Here is a 17217-nt window from a genome sequence, read left to right as displayed (position 1 = left end):
ACACTAGAACAATGTTATATATTTTGTTGACTTGCGTACTAACATTATCCAAAATGTTTCCAAGAATGTTTAAATCTAGAGAAATAGGCAGTTTTAACCAGGACAACTTTCAACACACAAATGTATCTTATATGATAAACAGCGCTGCGTTACCCCACATACACATGACCGGAAGAAGCAGAAGCAGCGACTGCGGCATAATAAAAGTTCTGCTGCTCTCCAGACGTGTGTCGCGCTCGTCTCTCATTAGCAATCGCTCCAGCGGCCTCATTCAGCCACGCCCTGCTTCATATTACAGTAATGTTAATAAATCTTTAATACATTAACTCATCTATTAATATGATTTCTAAGTCCTGTCTGATTCTTTTCCACCGGCTGTAGACGTGAAGACAACATGATTCCACGAAAAACTACACATTGTGCCTTTAAATAATTTCAAATAATCATTACAACAAGTATACTACAAGTGCAACAAACCTTTCTTCAGATGTCAAATGTTCAAACAGAATGATCTTGAAAAGGATATAAATTGAGTGTTGATGTGGAGACTTTGTGCATATTACATGCAACTTGACTGCTTTTGCCACATTTTCCTGTCATGTGGTCAAACGTGTCATTTATTGGGTTGGTTTTTGAGTAAAGAAAGCTTTATTGTGCCTGTATATAGGTCATTATTTTTTTTTAAGAATTCATTTCACTAAGTTCCAAAAGGTTAAAGGTTTAGCTAAGATACCATTTTGTTAGGTCTACTTATTTTTAGTGCCAAAACAAGAGGATCAACAATAATGGAACAAATAATAAAGTTGACATCTTTTAAAGAAGTATACATATATTACATGCATTAATTCAGGTTGCTGTGGATTTTATCACTTTACTGGCCAAAATCTATGACGTCAGAGCCAGGCTGAGCTTCCTCAAAAATGTAGTTTAAAAGCAATTAAAGTCGCCCTGCAGTCAATAATGTTATCCATTAAAACTTAAAAATCTTTGATAATCAAAACGACATTTAAAAGTTTTTCCCCTTAGAAAAAAATAATTTCTTCTTGCCTTAAAATAACTGTAATGTAACACTACATCCTTGCTTCATTTTGTATACGCAAATTCATGGATATGAAAATTAATCCCCGCCTCCACTCAATCACACCAGCATGGACTTGATCCACTTGGTCAATATAAACTACACAATGGCAAGTGAAAATATCGGTTTAATTAAGCCATATGTTTGTACGGAAGCCCTAAACGGCCATGGATTATTATTTTTTTCTATCTTGTTTTGTCGTGATCACGACTTAATTTTCTCGTGATCTCGAGATAACAAAAGTTGTTTTCTCGTCATCTCGACATAAAAGTTCTTTTTACAGTGATTGATTCTGAAACACACTGTACCCGGATTCTACTGTTGCTATAGTAACGAACACAACTTTCACGCGCATCTGATCGACGGATAAATCATGCGCTCTTATATCTTGTGGATATTTCAGCAAAATGTTTACTTCACTTAATAATAAAGTTTACAATAAATAAATACATATAGGCTAATCAATCACTGTTCAATAAATGTACGCTAAACATTTTATTTGTGTAATTAACATGCTTAATGATCAACAGAGCATTCAACATCTCAAGCGCAGCCAGAGTATACCTTCAGAAAGATGCCAGATTATTCTATAATTCTATAAATTATTCGATTAAACCCACTTTATTTTCCTCATTCGTTTGAAATAAAATTATATTACATAATGTGTTTGTTATTTTTATTCGTCATGTAGGATAGGCTGTGATATCATTAAACTGTCTTCCTCCAGTTTCCATTAAAAAGAGGTGCAATACTCCAGATTTCCAAAAAACAAAACTTTAATCCAGTTGATATAGGCTAAAACAATCTTGGGATGCTGTTTGAGAAGAGTGTTTATGTATGTGTGTTTCCAACAAAGAAATGTAGAAAATACACACTATCACTGAATTAAATGACATAGGCTATAAATCATATTTCTTATCAATATACATTGAGTGAGTGAGGTAAACGAACGCTGAAACTGCGATGATTAAAATGGCGTCTTAAAGATACACAATAAGGTGCAAACAGAACACTATACAGTGACATCAAATTAGTTTTAATAAGCAATAAGTTTAGTATCAGACCGAACTATTGCGGTCGTGAAACTGTGGTGTGTCATGCACTAGTCAGAACGAAAACAGATACACTTTCAAGCAAAATAATAATATTCAAGCATTTAACAGTTAAGTTAATTACTTAACGCACACAGTACTGCACAAAATAAAGCGATCACGAAGACTCTCTCTGTCCGAAACTCGTACAATCTGGGCCAATATGAACTAATACAGTAAAGTGGAAATTTACTGCACATCATCAGTTATATTTGGTAATATACTGACACCTGTTGGCACATTTGTGTAATTTACAGCAGAGATTAAGTCGTGATCACGAGAAAACAACTTTTGTTATCTCGAGATCACGAGAAAATAAGTCGTGATCACGAGAAAACAAGATAGAAAAAAAATAATAATCCATGGCCGTTTAGGGCTTCCGTATGTTTGAACCAGAAACTGATTCAAGAGAAGAAGAGGAAGAGCGAATTATACAGGGTCGTCCACAAGTCGATGCCTGCGTCCAAAAACTGGAAAATGCTGCCTTCGGAGGACACATTTCAAGGTAGGAAGGCATCAAGGCACGTCCAAGGATGCGTTCCAGTTCGTTTTTTATGCCCTTCCCTCGCTAACTTCCCTCAGTCTCGTTGACTCGGATGTACGTTTGCTTACGTTGCATGCGTGGCCACTACTGGCGGAACATTGGAACGTTCTAAGCCCTTGGAATGCGCTATGGAGTTGATTTATTTATTTTTCCCCTTAAGGAATTGTTTAATGCAGCATTCTATATGTATTTATGTGTTTTTGGGTGTTTTAAATATAAAAAAACAAAACAAAACAAACTCTCACTGGCTGCCACTTTTCAGTAACATCAGATTTATTCACCAAATTGTCTTATGCCAAGTCGATCTCAGGACCTCTAGTACAAAGATGACATTTAGCAGGCTATAGACCTTAGCAAAGACTTATTTAATTTTTGACAGGAATGAAAACGAGACTGTGAAGAGAAACCAGGTAGGGGCCTACTGTTGGTTAACAACAACAATCCGATTGTTCATGTTCAATGTCTTTTTGAAAAAAAAAAAAAAAAAAAACTTTCAGTAGTCAAACACTTTATAGGCTAAACTGTTTTAAAATGTGTGAGTTGTGAAAATTACGTGATCTAGGACCTTTACAGTGCGTCATTGTAAAGACTAGGCTACGTCTATCTCTCACATTTTCATCCACGTTAAATTCAATATGGCGTCTAACCTGAGGTCTGTACATGAGGCTGAGTTGGAAACATTTGAGTTCTTGAACTGCGTTTTAATACAAACTGCTTAACCTTTGCAATTTCGATTCTCAACAGCAGGGGGAGTTAAATAGACAATCGTTATCAAAACAACTGCACACTAGAAATTCTGCTTCATCTGGTTCAGATAAGCTTATTTGTGCGTTATAGTCTTCATCAAACAGACCTTTAAACTGCTTAAATATGAAATTTATGTTTTTTTTATTTTAATTTTTAATTTTTTTTTAACATTCATATGTATTTAGGTTCAGGTGATCGGCGCTAAAAAGCCTGGTAGGCTACTGTAACTGAGTGGCCACGAACAAACAGGGCAGATTTTTTTTTTTTTTTTTTTTTTTTTAAGGGCGAAGCATTGAAGATGTTTATTCTGGGTGTATTTTGACCCTCTTAGTCATAAACACAGTGAATTGTTGTTCTACAGAGTATACATTGCAATATTTCAGTTCTGCTTCCCTGATCATTGGTTCACTAATATAATAAATGTTATTAGTGAAAGAATAGGGCTATCAGTAACTAAAATACCTTGTTATAAAATGTTTTTCCAACAGTGAATTCAAAACCTTTGTTTCTTGAGGAATCATACAGTGTTTGTAACTGGTAGGCTTGTTGTGGATGATAATAGAATCACTATAAGTGGTATAAAAAGACAAAAGTTTTTGTAAGACAGTGGCATTTGTTTTATTAGAGCTCACAACTGCATTCATACACAACTAATAAACACATAGGGCAATATTACTTTCATTTAAATGTTATATTACAGAATTATATCACAGAATTATTATTTGGTACTGTAACCTCTAGCAGCTGAGTACACTACATGTGCATGTGAGCTTCTTTCAGTCTCGTGTCTGTTTAAGTTTCTTCCAGGGAAATGTACCGCTGCATAGCTTATCTCCTCTGGTGCACCCTAAAACCAACACCAAAGTAGTCAATATACATAACTAAATGAATAAAACATAAAATATTAGGAGCACAGCAATGTAGTATATTTAAATTTTACCTCATTAGCAGGAGATGAAGAAAGTGTTTGTAATGGCTGGGTTTCTGCAAAGAATATTAACTTTCTTTTTAGTTCTTTTTGAGTTTTATTTAAAGACATTTACACATTTTGATATGTTAATACGCACATGTATGTTTTGCAGTAAGTACTCTAAAGTAATCAAACCTCTCTCAATCACATCTCAATGATAAAATCAACATTTCATCATATTTTACTGTGGAACATTATTTAAATTCAGGTGGATTCAATTTTATCTTTTGAACATTATATTTTTTCATTTTAAGTAATATAATTAGTGTCAGTTATGCTCTAGTAATCAACATTATCACACAATATGGTCTGAATATTCTTAAAATGCAAATGGCTTACCAGAAAATGTTTCTTGTTTTTGTGTTCTCTTGCGCAGAAGGATAGCGATGATCACCAAGCACAATATATTTGTTGCTACCAAAACTGGGACCTTTAAGTCAGTCCAGGCAAACTCAGAAAATGGTTCTAAGATTGAAAAAAAAAAAGTCTAAATATTCAAACTGCAATTAAGATGATTTGATGTATCCTATATATATATATATATATATATTTTTTTTTTTTTTTTTTCTTACCTCCAATTTCAAGCCTACTTCCATTCCCAAACAGTATCTCTCCACACATGGCCACAGCGCAGTAGTAAGTCCCGGCGTCAGTTAAACCTAGGTTTCTCTTGGGGAGATTGTAGATACAAGACTGTGAATGGGAATCTCTCTCAGAGCTCTTCTTGCATTGATCATTGCTGTTTCCATGCTTGTAAATGATTCCTGGATGTGTATCTCCTGTTTCATGTCTAAACCAGTAGACGCTGTGATTTCCTACACATCTCTCAGTGAGAACAGTGCAGTGAAGATTCACAGAGTCTCCTGGGTTAAACTCGTGTTCATTTACCCAAGTACTCGAGTCCACCGCAGACAAAAACTGCTTAATATGATGTTGTCTCGTATTTACCCCTGAAATGAGAAATCTTTAAGGATTATACATTATTATATTATATAGATTAATTTATATATTATTTTGCTAGGTTTAGTTACCTTTATAGTTTAAAAACAGCCCATTACTAAAAGTTATAAGATCATAGTCACGGGTGCCGCAGTAATAGATTCCAGTATCTGATGGCTTTAATTCTTTTATAATTAAAGCGAAATAAGTCTTGTTCTTTACAGCTGACAATCTTTCATCGTTCTTGAAGTCTCCATAAAAGGTTGGTGTTAAAGAGTCAGCATAGAGAGTGAGGATGCATGTTGGAGCTTCTCCCAGAGATTGCTTGAACCAAGAGTAGTAGTTCTCGTGCTCTTCAGATATAAAGCACTCTAAAGTTATAGTTTCACCTGCATTGAAGGTCTCCAGGACTTTCTTTTGAACTACAGCAGCAGATGCGATGAAGCCTGAGAGGAGAAAAGCACAAGCAGGACCATCAGAGCAGATCAGAATAACAACTATTCATAAATATAAGGTAAGAATAAACTTTGCAGAACCAGTCTCTCTTCCAGAGCAAACACACCTGTCCTAAAGAGTAGAAAAAATATCAGAAGTTTAAGCATAGTTGAGGTCCTCTGAGCATTTGACAACATCTTATGGAGCGTTTGTTCGAAGTGTGGGTGTGAAACGCCTGGTTTAGAGGAGTCAAGCCTTGTCTTTCAGATTTAGATGATGTCTGGGTCTGATTGGCTGTTGTCATTTTTCCATTCAGGCTGTCTGACCCAAGACGTTTAGCATGTGGTGTGGCTTATCTTTTGTTCTTATGCTCACGATTGGAGTCTTCTGAATCTGGGTCTGGTGTAATGATCAACTGGTAATATTTAATTCTTGTGAACTCTTATTTTCAGTAGTTTTTGACCTTTTATTTCCTTTTTTTTTTTTGTTGTTACACAACAAGTTCAGAATAATAAAAGCTCACCCAGTCATGTGCTATTCCAGATAATTCAGCCTGTCATGGATGTTGGACACTCTTTGCATGCTTTTTATGCCTAATCGATTATTTAACCCCAAAACATGTCCACTAACATGACCACTATCAATATTATCCTGTAAAACATGTCAACTAATGAACTACTGCCCCCTATTTGCAGTCAATGGAAAAACAGGCTCACAGCACATCCTTTTTGTCAAACTTTTACAGCACACCTTATTATATTCTTATAATATAAATTTCACAATACCTCAATTTTATTTTCCTGTTTTAATGCAAATAACAGCATATTTATTCTTGCAAACTTTATGGTCCCATAGTAGCTTACTATGTGTTAAATCATGATTTTTGGGGTTTAAAAACAGCATTAGTTGATTGCAAACAAATATTTACATTTGATATTAGAAATGGGCTTTTGTAAGAATTTTGCTTTGAGAAATACAGAATGAACTTCTGTCAGCTGCACCTTCAGATCCAGAGCATCTAGTTAAATGATCTGCTAGCATGTTAAAGTACAATAACCTTTTTTGTATGTGGCACATTTTAAATCACAGCGAAAAAGAAAACACATGCATGATGATTCAGTATAATACAAAGGTTCTTGAATAATCACTTCTTGTGCTGGATTGGTAGGTAATACTCTAAACATGGCCGAATCACAGTTGTCTGCGCTTTGCTTTGATGCTTGGGTTTCACTGCAATAAGATGATATATGGAAACTTTTACCCACAGAGATCTAAGCGTGCTTAAGGCTGTTTGTTTGTTCAATGTTACTTTCATAAACAAACCGCAACCCCTGAGCGCTGTGGGTTAAATTCATTGTCTTATATATATATTTAGTGGCATAAGTCTGTTTCCGAAACCAATAGTCAACATGTGAAAGGAACTAACGTGTGGTATGCATGCAGTTGCAGGCTTTAACAGTGCTTTGCGAAAAAGATTACATTGACATTGAGCCTTCAACATAGTACTATATTTTAAAGCACAACATGACAGTTAAATAATGACCTTACATAGAAGTGAAGGAAACAAGTATCATTGCTGCACAGTGGTAAACAACTGATTATGCATCAAGAGAAATATTGTTGAAATGTTTGTAAAAATAGGAGCCAGTGTACTGTTAATATGAAGTATGAATTTTGCATATTGATTTTTCGCAGGTGTTTACCTGTTTTTTGAATTACGCGTTGCATTGTGTTGTGTTTAGGGTTAATGAGCTTGGCCTGAGAAATTATACTTTCAAAGTTGAATTTTATGTTTTTTTATCTGAATCAAAAAGACACCCGGTCATCAGAATGAAGCTGCAGAACAACAACATTAACATACTCTGAAAGCCAACAGAAATCAATTTAAATGGTTTTTAGTTAAAATAAGGCCGTCAATACACTGCATCTGAATACAAGCAGGTAAGTTATATACAACCACTGTGGTCTTGAATTTAGTGTCATAATTAATTTCACTTCTCTTTTATTGGAATTATTAGCACCATTAGCATGTGGTGTTTTGGTAGGTAATTAATACACAATAATAATAATAAGAGCAATTTGAAGGACCTTTTTGAAATGTCACCTGTCTTCTGTTGTCATTTGACCTCTTAACACCAAGTTCTTTACACATTTCAGCTTGATTTTGCAATCAGAATCTGTCTGTAACATTGCATGCATTCCCTCCAGTATCTTAAACCACTACAAACGGAACTTACTATATATATATATTTTTTTAAATTTTTTTTATTCAGGTTATTGTCATCTGTGACTTGTCACCTCACTTCTAAACAAGGGGTATTTTTTTTGTGGTTATGGAAAGTAGTGTGAAAGGTATGTAGTGTGAATGGTGTTTGTGTGGTTTAGCTGCAGTGAGGGGTGTGAGAGATGAGCCGAGGGTCAGTCTGCTGAGTGGAAAACAGTCAAACTGTGATGCCCTTGTGTGCTGACAGGTGCACCCACTGGTACAAAGACATTTAAGAAATGAGTTTTTTTTTTTTATATATAAATATACGCATGACACAATGTTTTGTTTTGAAAGGATGTTCTGCTAATAAATTGCCATGAGCAATATTATAAAAATGTTCATCATGATCAGGTTATGCTGCTGCTTCTCACAAAAAGTACTGTATTGTTGTGAAACGTGTGCATAGATATAATTATGTTTTGATGTGTATATTTTTTTTAAACTTTGTAATCTGGTCCGCTGAAGTTCCCCTCAGCACGTCTCATTCTACACTGAGCAGCTTCTTCCTGTCAGGGTCTGTATAGGAAATGATATCATTCACACCCCCTGCCTCTTCTGTAAGGGCCTAGTTTTATCTTCATGATACATATATAAACAGATCTAAATTAATTTCCTTTGTAATACTTTCACATGCATTTGAGTTTTCACAACATTTATTGCATCAAAAATATTAAACATTGCAGAACCCACACTTTAAATGTATGGCAATAGCAGTAGCGTATAAATATTAAGAGTCTTGATGAAAATCTAGCATATAAACATAACAGTATGCTACAGTGTTTGACCATGTGTCATTGTTAGACTATCTAGTAGCAGAATATACAACAGCTGTATACTCGGCATGTCTGGCTGCTCTTCTGGTTTTCTGTTTGGAGAACTGTAGAGCAGCATACAACGTTGAATGAGGCTCCTGCAAAACATCCAAAGATGCTTTTAACGACAGAGCCACTGTAAGCTTTCACTTATTAAATTCAAATCATTTACACTTATTAAATTAAATTTAAATGCGTTTAGAAGAAAATCAATCCATTTAGCAAAACAAAAGGGAAAGAAGGGGTTTTTATATACAAATAGACTTTGTAGCATCAAACTACATTCACTGCTGTTACATATATTTAATTATTTATCGCTTCCAATGTTGGGAGAATTTGGGAAATAGTCAGGGAAAGAGAAAGTGAAATTTAGCTGATATTGTTTCTCATTTGTACTCCACACATATAAAATGCAAGATACTTTTACCTTTGCAAGATACTTTATATTTTATACCCAATATTTATTGCTTTTTTTCCACTTTATTTAAGAGTAAATTATATTTAATTTTGATCAGATAGAGCGATATTCTTTTCTATAGATCTGGATTCTTACAAAAAGATTTAAACCACGCAGTCCTATGGTTAGAACTAAACAGAAAAACAGACGCAGGCCTGCAATCTATATGCGAAAGATCCTCAAGAAACAAACTGTATATAACATGAAGAATATTAGACATTTAAGGTATACTGATAAACTGATATTAGAAAAGTTATTACATACTTTTCAAACTATTGTAATTTAAACTCCTTTAAATAGCAGAGATGCACATATTTGAATCTTTTTGTACACGTGTCAAGATGATGTCAAACTCGGATTAATTGGGAGTTCGGAGTGAAATATGCTTTGCTTTTTATTTGTGAATTTGAATTTAATTTTCACATAGTGTAATCAACTACTATAATTTTTTATTAAGAATAAGTTTACCTCATGGTGTTGTGTTACATGCTGGTCAGCATCTGACAACACAGAGAAAGAGACATTTAATCGATTTACAGTATTTTACATTATAATTTGTTAAAGACACTTGCTGATTTTTTTTTTTTTTTTTTTTAATCATTACTTTATCAAAAATTGTTTCACAGAACACAGTTATTTGCCATTCATACACAAAATATGTTAACACATTCACACTGGAATTAAATCTGTTAAAATGAATAGATATAATCTTACCTTTTTTCTGTGTTTTTCTGATCTTAACAATGACAAGGCCAAGAGGAATGATGACGAGAATAATAATAATACCACCAAAAATAAAGGTCAGTTTATAAAAGATGTTTCCAGGACAGTCTTTTGTAGAACTCTTCTTGAGATCTGTTAAAAGGAAATCACATTTTACTCTACCAAGACACAATCAGATAAAAGCATTATTGTGCATGGAATTATGAATGTTAAAGTGTTAAAGAAAGTCAGATGATAAACACCTTTATTTGTAATTTCTGTTTCATTTTTCAGTGGTGTAACGCTCCTTTCTGTGCAATAAATGAAGAATTGAAATATATTAGTCATTTAAAGAATCAACACTTATCCACACAGCATCACTGAAAAGCGGTATGGAAATCATAAGGATGAATGTCTGTACTTTGCAAAAAAATCTGTATTTTTAAAAAAATTTTTTTTTTTAAATTATTCTACTGTACATAATGTCGGCAAGCAGTTCCTCTAGTGCTGTTGATAAAGAAAGATTACCTTTAATGTCTAGGTGTGTTCCATCACCAAATGTGATCACCCAACTATGCCAACCACAGTAGTACAGACCAGAATCAAAAATATCCACATTTAAAATCCTTAGGGAGGTGTTTTCTCTGTTTAGAGACATCACAAGACGATCTGGTTGAAAACCATTTAAATATTTTGCCTCTCCTTCAGCATCATAAGGTAACATCATGTATACAATGCTAAGAGGTACAGCACTGTTTGTTTGCTTGAACCAATGCATGTTTTGTCCAACTTCTAAGGTGTGTTGACACCAAATAGTGACGTTATCTCCTGGTCGAGCTGATATATTAGTTATCTGAGATGCTGTAGCTGTGAGCAAACCTAAAACCCACAGAGGAATAACAAATAACTTTATATTAATATTTAGAACATTGATAACACACAAGAAAATGCTGCATTTAGAACTCTCACACCTGATGTTTACTAATTAATATTGAATTACTAATTCCTATCTTGTACGACTAAAGCAATTATAGTACAGTAATGCTTACCCATGCCACAGATCAACAGCGCTGAAATTATATAAACCATCACTGTACTGAATCAGACTAGAACCGATGAAGAGATTAAGATGAGGAAATCAATGTGCTTTATTTATGAGGGGGTGTGGCTTATGCAAAAATCCAAACTATGACAAACCTGTCAATCAACAGACAACTCCACAGCTCATATTGCCAGTTCAAAACAAGAAGTATCATTATTGATCAGATGTATTGATTTGATGTTTTGTTTACTGATTTTGCTGCCCATAGTTTCCCCATAGCACTTTTGAGAATACCTTTTTCCAAAGCAGATTTACAGCTAAAGCAGATAAAAAGCATCTTTCACTCTTGTGTGTCTTTGAACATGTGTTTTATTGAACATTTCTGAATTATATTATCAACATGATACATTTTACCTGGCCCACAATTGGTTAACTTGATTTTATCCTTATTTTAATTCTGTGAAGGCCCAGGGATGAAGCATATGACACTGAATTGGAACCTCAGCTTTCTGCCTAACCATTCGACCTCTGATAATTACACTTCAAAAAATAAACTGTGATATTACTCGGGTGGTAATAATAACCATAGTTCATTAACAAATAAGTTTTAGATCGTTTTATGTTTCAAGTAGTGTCAGTGTACACAATAGTTGAGTCTTCAGTTGAGTCTTCCTGCTGTTTTGGGTCTCTTGTTTTTGAAATACACCGCAGCATATGTTACTGAATCATTTTCCTGCAAAGAAGCAGAAATATCTTTCAAGATTCTAATCCAAGTCATTATATGACATCTTAGATTTTATTCTCAAGCCTGTTTTCCTTATTCTTAGCCCAAAATGAATTCTACTACAAAAAATAGAAAAAGACTGTTCATGTCCTTAACAACCAACAGAAATAGAAATAATAATGTTCAGAAACATAAAATAATAGTTAATACCATAAAACAATACAAAAATATATTATAAAATAAAATTTTCAATTTTATTTAAAAAACTTCCTTTAATGTTCAAAAAATGCATTAAAATTTCCAAAAAACTGTTAATTTACTAAATGGCAGAACATACTTTTCAATGTATCGTCAGCAAAAACCAAAGCATGTCTACCCAACAGGGAGAAGCATAGCAGTAATTAATTTCAAATCAATTCATTAATTTCATCTTGTTCTTTACAAAAAGGTCAAAGAAACCAGTGTGATCTGGGAGAAAACACAACTTCAGTGTTTCACTAAGAGTACACAATGATAGTGATTTTAAAAAGAAACGGAACAAAGAAAGAGATTTGCTTGTTCTTATTTCTACTTTGAGATTATTTATCCCTCAGAATAATCAAAGTTTACCTTGTCATCCTGCTGTTGTGCTTGACATTCAGTGACTACCACATAGGAGAGGAAAAAACAATCAGTTACTGTTAAGATATTGAGAGAATTAATTTTATTTTTTAAAGTATTCATTGCACATTTGTGATTAACATGTGATTGATCTATTTAACCATATGTAAATATCATACCTTTTTTATGCCTTTTATGTTCCCTGATAATCGCTAAAATGAGAGGAATAATGCATGTAAAAACAATGATGCCACCAAATAGGAGGGTCAGCGTGAAAAAAATGTCTCCAGAACACTCCTCAGTACTTGATGAAGGCGATTTCTCATCATCTGTAAAAAGTGGATATTTCAATGATACATTTTAAGTGATGCCACAAAGAACATGTTACATATATGAGAGACTGAGAACACAATGAACAACATTCATGTATTAAACACCTGCAGATTCAATTAAGCATAGTAAAGTAAAGTAAAATAAAAGAACAAGCATACCCTTTTTTGAGGTTCCAGTGTCATTTTTCTCTGATGTGACGTTCTTTTCTGAATGATTAAAAATAGTTGAATAGTATGAGTCATTTACCCCATTGTGGCATTTACAAAAAAATAAATAAATAATAATAATTATATGAACATGAGAGTATAATAAGATTAAAAAAGATACCTTTTACTTCAAGCCTGGTTCCATCACCAAATATCATGTGGTTCGGTCCAATAGCTCCACAAAAATAGAAGCCAGAATCAGAAATACTTGCATGCTTAATTGTTAGGGTCGTGCTTTTGCTGAACTGATGCATGACCAGGTGCTCGTGTGTAAAACTTTTGAAATAATTTCGCTCTACCTTTTGAAGACTTTCATTGTATAACATGCGCACAATAGGAATTGGTATATCACCGTCTGTTTGTTTGAACCAGTACAGGTGTCCAGTACCATTGATATCATGTGGACACCACATAGTGACACTTTGTCCTGGATAAGCCTGTGTGCTTGCTGTCGAAAACATAACTTGAAGAAAACCTGAAAGCCATTAAATAAAATCAAAAAAAAAAAAAAAAAAAAAGAAAAGGAAAAAAAATGTAAAACCGTAGCACACCACAAAACAACATTTTATCATTAAAAATGTGTGTGCCCATTTCAATAACTCTCCAAAGAATTCATTACATGTCTCCCATCATAGAATTGTAGTTTACAGAAGATAATAATTCTTACCCGTTCCAAAGAGCAATAATGCTGCAGTTGAAATACGTAACATTTCTGCACAGTCAAAACAGAGCTAAAGAGGAAATTAAGTGGGTGATATCAAGAAGGAGGAGTGGCTTTTACCACTGAAAATATAAGACCTCCCAATGAAAAGGCCAGTCAGGATCTGACACGTCTTATGACACAAATAATCTATTACACTACTTTGTTTTTATTCTTCTTTTTCCATTGCTCTGAAAACGTTTGGCATTTCCTGAATGAATTAAATTAGAATTTGTGATTTAATTAATTTTCAAAATGTGGTCATGGCTTTTCTGAATAAATACATAATTGTAAGATCTTAAGGTGTGTGTGTGTGTGTATTTTTGTTTGTATTGCATCTATAAATAAGAGTAGTGATGTTACCATTTGGCTTCTCATTTGCATGAAGTAACCTACTGTCTAGACTAGGCTGCAAGCCTGCTGAACCCCAATAATGTGCATTGGGCCTAGCAGCATGCAGTCTCAGCTTCAGATGTCATGCCCACAGACGGTTGGCTGAACATCTGATGCATATGGCACACTTAACTGGAAACACTTCAGCAGTTTCGAAGTCGTCATCTGATCGATTGAATTCTACATAATTTTCGGGAGACGTGTGTGTTGCATTCTTTAACGGTCCACCTGGAAACAAAGCCTTCGTGACGCCAAACCCCCTTGTGGAAGAAGAAAGCCGTCATGTTTCCAACTGTGACAATGAGCGCTTATCAGGATCAACTAAACGCTGGATTTTCAAAAGTATGTGAAGTTTGCGGCTCCATTGTTGTAGTAAATTTGCACAATGTTCTTGAATGAATAATTTCACTCCCCTAAACATGACACAGAATAAAAAGAACTCTGATTAGTCGTGTTGCATGTCGGCCAAATGTCCTCTTGGGCGGTCCTTGGCCAATGAAAGCTGCGATGGAGTCCAGACCTTCTGCCATCAGTCTAAAGGTCAGGCTATGCGAGACTAAGGCTGGGCACGCACTTGAAGATTTTAAGCCTGATTTTTGGACACGATAGCCAATGTGAGCAAGCAAGCTTCACCAACCAGATGTTGCGTGCTTCTTCACTCCTAATGTGTGTGCACCTACTAAAAAACATGCCACGAAAGTGGAGTATTGAGGAAGATCACCCATATTCTTTTTATCTCCTTTGTTTTTCTTCCCTTAAAACAAAACTCACGCCAGGAGAACCAACTGACGACATCGATCGTACAATCGAATCAAATGTTACTACTAGACGAATCTTATAGTGTGCATTCGGAGGATTGTAATGCTAAAAATCAGTTTAACCTGCCCTCATGTCTGGTTTCCCACAGTTTTAAAATCGGTTAAGATTTGAAAGTTGGCATTACATGTTAACTATTTTTCCACAGCATTTTATTTGCACTTACTTTTTGTATTAAGTAATTGTATTACAAATGTGGGATAAAGTTTCACTTTCACTGTAGCCAGCACCCTCTTTTTATCTATACAAAAACACTTTGCTGGATGAAAGTGAAAGTGACATGTGAAGGCCAAGAATTGTAACCCATACTTTTTGTCCTCTGCATTTAACCCATCCAAGTAGGTGCACACACATTAAGAGTAGTGAGTACACACACTGAAAACAGTGGACCGACACACCCAAAGCCATGGGCAGCCATTTTGCTGTGGTGCCCGGGGAGCGATTGGGGGTTAGGTGCCTTGCTCAAAAGGCACCTCAGTCATTTCCTGCCACTATTGAGACTCAAACCTGCAACCTTTGGGTTACTAGTCTGACTCTCTAACCATTAGGCCACAACTGCCCTCTGTTATGTCCCTCTAATATGACGTCACTTTCCCACTGAAACAAGCCCCCTCAGCCGGACTGAGTGGCAAAAGAGCCTGCTGCATGACTGGATTTAATATATCAGTTTAAACTAAAGGTTGGAGTCAATAGTGTTCCTTACAACTTACCAAAGATTCAGTGATCCATGGATATTGACATGCAGCCGGGAATCGTATATGTCCTGATATTTATATGTGCTTATATTTATGTGTTTATATTTATATGGTATTTCGATGCCGGGGAAATACATAACGTAAATTTGCCTGTGAACGCTTTATATAAATCCAATATAGGTAGGTCTAAATCCAGGTGATCACTTATATCAATGTTATATTGTCATATCGTCCCACCCTAAAGTTTTTGTCAGTGTTTATTTAAAAATGCCCAATTATGCAGAATATAAGATGGTAAATATGTAATTGATGAGTTGTCAATACAATATATAGCAATGCAATATATAGGGTATAATTCAACATTTTGACAAAATGATAACTGCAAATCCACATTTTGCTGCCTGGAGTCCAGCTGTTTCTGTGAATTGCAGCAATCCATTTGCTTCCTTTTTCTGTAGCTTTTGGCAGTCTGTAAAAACATGCCTCAGATCAAACAAAGATGGGATTAACACAGGTGTAGCAAACGAGAGAACTGATGAGTAACCATAGTAACAAACAAGATTGAAATGAGTAACCAAGGAGAATGAGAACACAGACAAATGGGAACAAACCAGACAGAGTGAAAACAAAACCAAAATGAGCATAACTGTGACATTACACGCCTTTTCCGGAAGGGGTGTCCACATGCCGTAAACAGAGTCCAACAGAGGGGGAGGGCGGGTGCTCTGGAAAAGGACGAGGGACCAGCGAATGACTGGAGAATAGAGGAGATGATGGCGGAAGAAACCAAGGTGGCAATGATTGTGGGAAGAGCAAGGGAGGATCCAGGAGCAGGAGTACCCAGGTGGTGACCCAGAGAGCAGCCCATGGCGGAGCTGACAGAGGGAGGAGCCATGGTGGAGGCTTGGCTGACGACATCCAGGTAATGACTGATGGAGTTGAAGCCGATGGAAATGGAGCCCTGGGTGTAGACGGAGAGTAAATGGGACTGAGCGACACTGATGGTTCTGGAGACCACAGTGACGAGCATCTGAGGTGGAGCCAGAGTACCAGAAGACTGAGGTGTATCCAGGTGCGACTGAGGACTGAGGTGGAGCCGGAGGGAAGGCGGAGCCAGACTGAGCCAAAGGGGTGGAGAGACGGAGCGCAGCGGGATGGCTTGTAAGTGAATGCCGCAGGCAGGGCGACGTCTAACCAAGACGGAGCCGGAGGGATGAGAGAGCCCAGTGGAGCCATAAGAACAATAGTCTCTGGTGGAGCCAGTGGAGGGAGGAGCCAAAGCGAAGTCAACAGGCCAAGATGGAGTGACAGGATCAGTGGCTGGAAGCGAAGCCATGAGATCCTCTTGACTAGGCGGAGCTAGAGACCGGAAGATCAAGGAAGATCCACACAGCATTAGGTTAGGGGAGAAGACGAGGGGCTGAAGGGAACCAGCAAAGGCGGGGCCTTTTGATGCTCCAGGAGATCAGCATCCTACAGAACTTCACGTTCAAGGCTGTTGAAACAGATTCCGGCTCCTTTCCCCACTGCATTGTTACCTAGCACATCCAGTGGAAGACGTCACATGGAACGTAAAATATCACTTAACCAAACCTCTTTCCAGAGACTTTGGCATTGTTGTACATTTATCAGTATATGATTTTCTAATTTACATTAGATGTTATATA

The 17217-nt window shown here is 35.8% G+C and overlaps 3 protein-coding genes across 3 annotated transcripts; all 3 read right to left on the bottom strand.

Moving 5' to 3' along the window:
- Positions 1–2248: 2248 nt before the first annotated feature.
- Positions 2249–7266, bottom strand: nitr12 (novel immune-type receptor 12). Its single transcript, XM_051900456.1, has 6 exons — positions 5932–7266; positions 5462–5815; positions 5003–5380; positions 4770–4895; positions 4401–4444; positions 2249–4307 (listed from the first exon to the last, which is right to left on the bottom strand). Exons 1-6 carry the CDS (start codon positions 5999–6001, stop codon positions 4179–4181), a joined length of 1101 nt encoding a protein of 366 aa, XP_051756416.1. The 5' UTR covers positions 6002–7266; the 3' UTR covers positions 2249–4178.
- A 1601-nt stretch (positions 7267–8867) lies between these two features.
- On the bottom strand, positions 8868–11026 carry LOC127515623 (uncharacterized; the record flags this gene model as incomplete). The annotated part of the gene is made up of 4 exons (XM_051899500.1): positions 8868–8980; positions 9808–10194; positions 10305–10352; positions 10570–11026. Coding segments are annotated over 3 exons (867 nt in total), but the record flags the coding sequence as incomplete, so codon positions are not given.
- A 121-nt stretch (positions 11027–11147) lies between these two features.
- Positions 11148–16946, bottom strand: LOC127515622 (uncharacterized). The gene is made up of 7 exons (XM_051899499.1): positions 16239–16946; positions 13614–13677; positions 13068–13421; positions 12899–12946; positions 12587–12736; positions 12417–12451; positions 11148–11816 (listed from the first exon to the last, which is right to left on the bottom strand). The coding sequence occupies exons 1-7, from the start codon at positions 16944–16946 to the stop codon at positions 11742–11744; spliced, it is 1434 nt and encodes a 477-aa protein (XP_051755459.1). The 3' UTR covers positions 11148–11741.
- Positions 16947–17217: the final 271 nt, after the last annotated feature.

This window comes from Ctenopharyngodon idella, chromosome 7, assembly GCF_019924925.1.
Source record: "Ctenopharyngodon idella isolate HZGC_01 chromosome 7, HZGC01, whole genome shotgun sequence".
NCBI classification, from domain to species: domain Eukaryota; kingdom Metazoa; phylum Chordata; class Actinopteri; order Cypriniformes; family Xenocyprididae; genus Ctenopharyngodon; species Ctenopharyngodon idella.
This window is presented reverse-complemented; position numbering and strand designations above follow the sequence as displayed.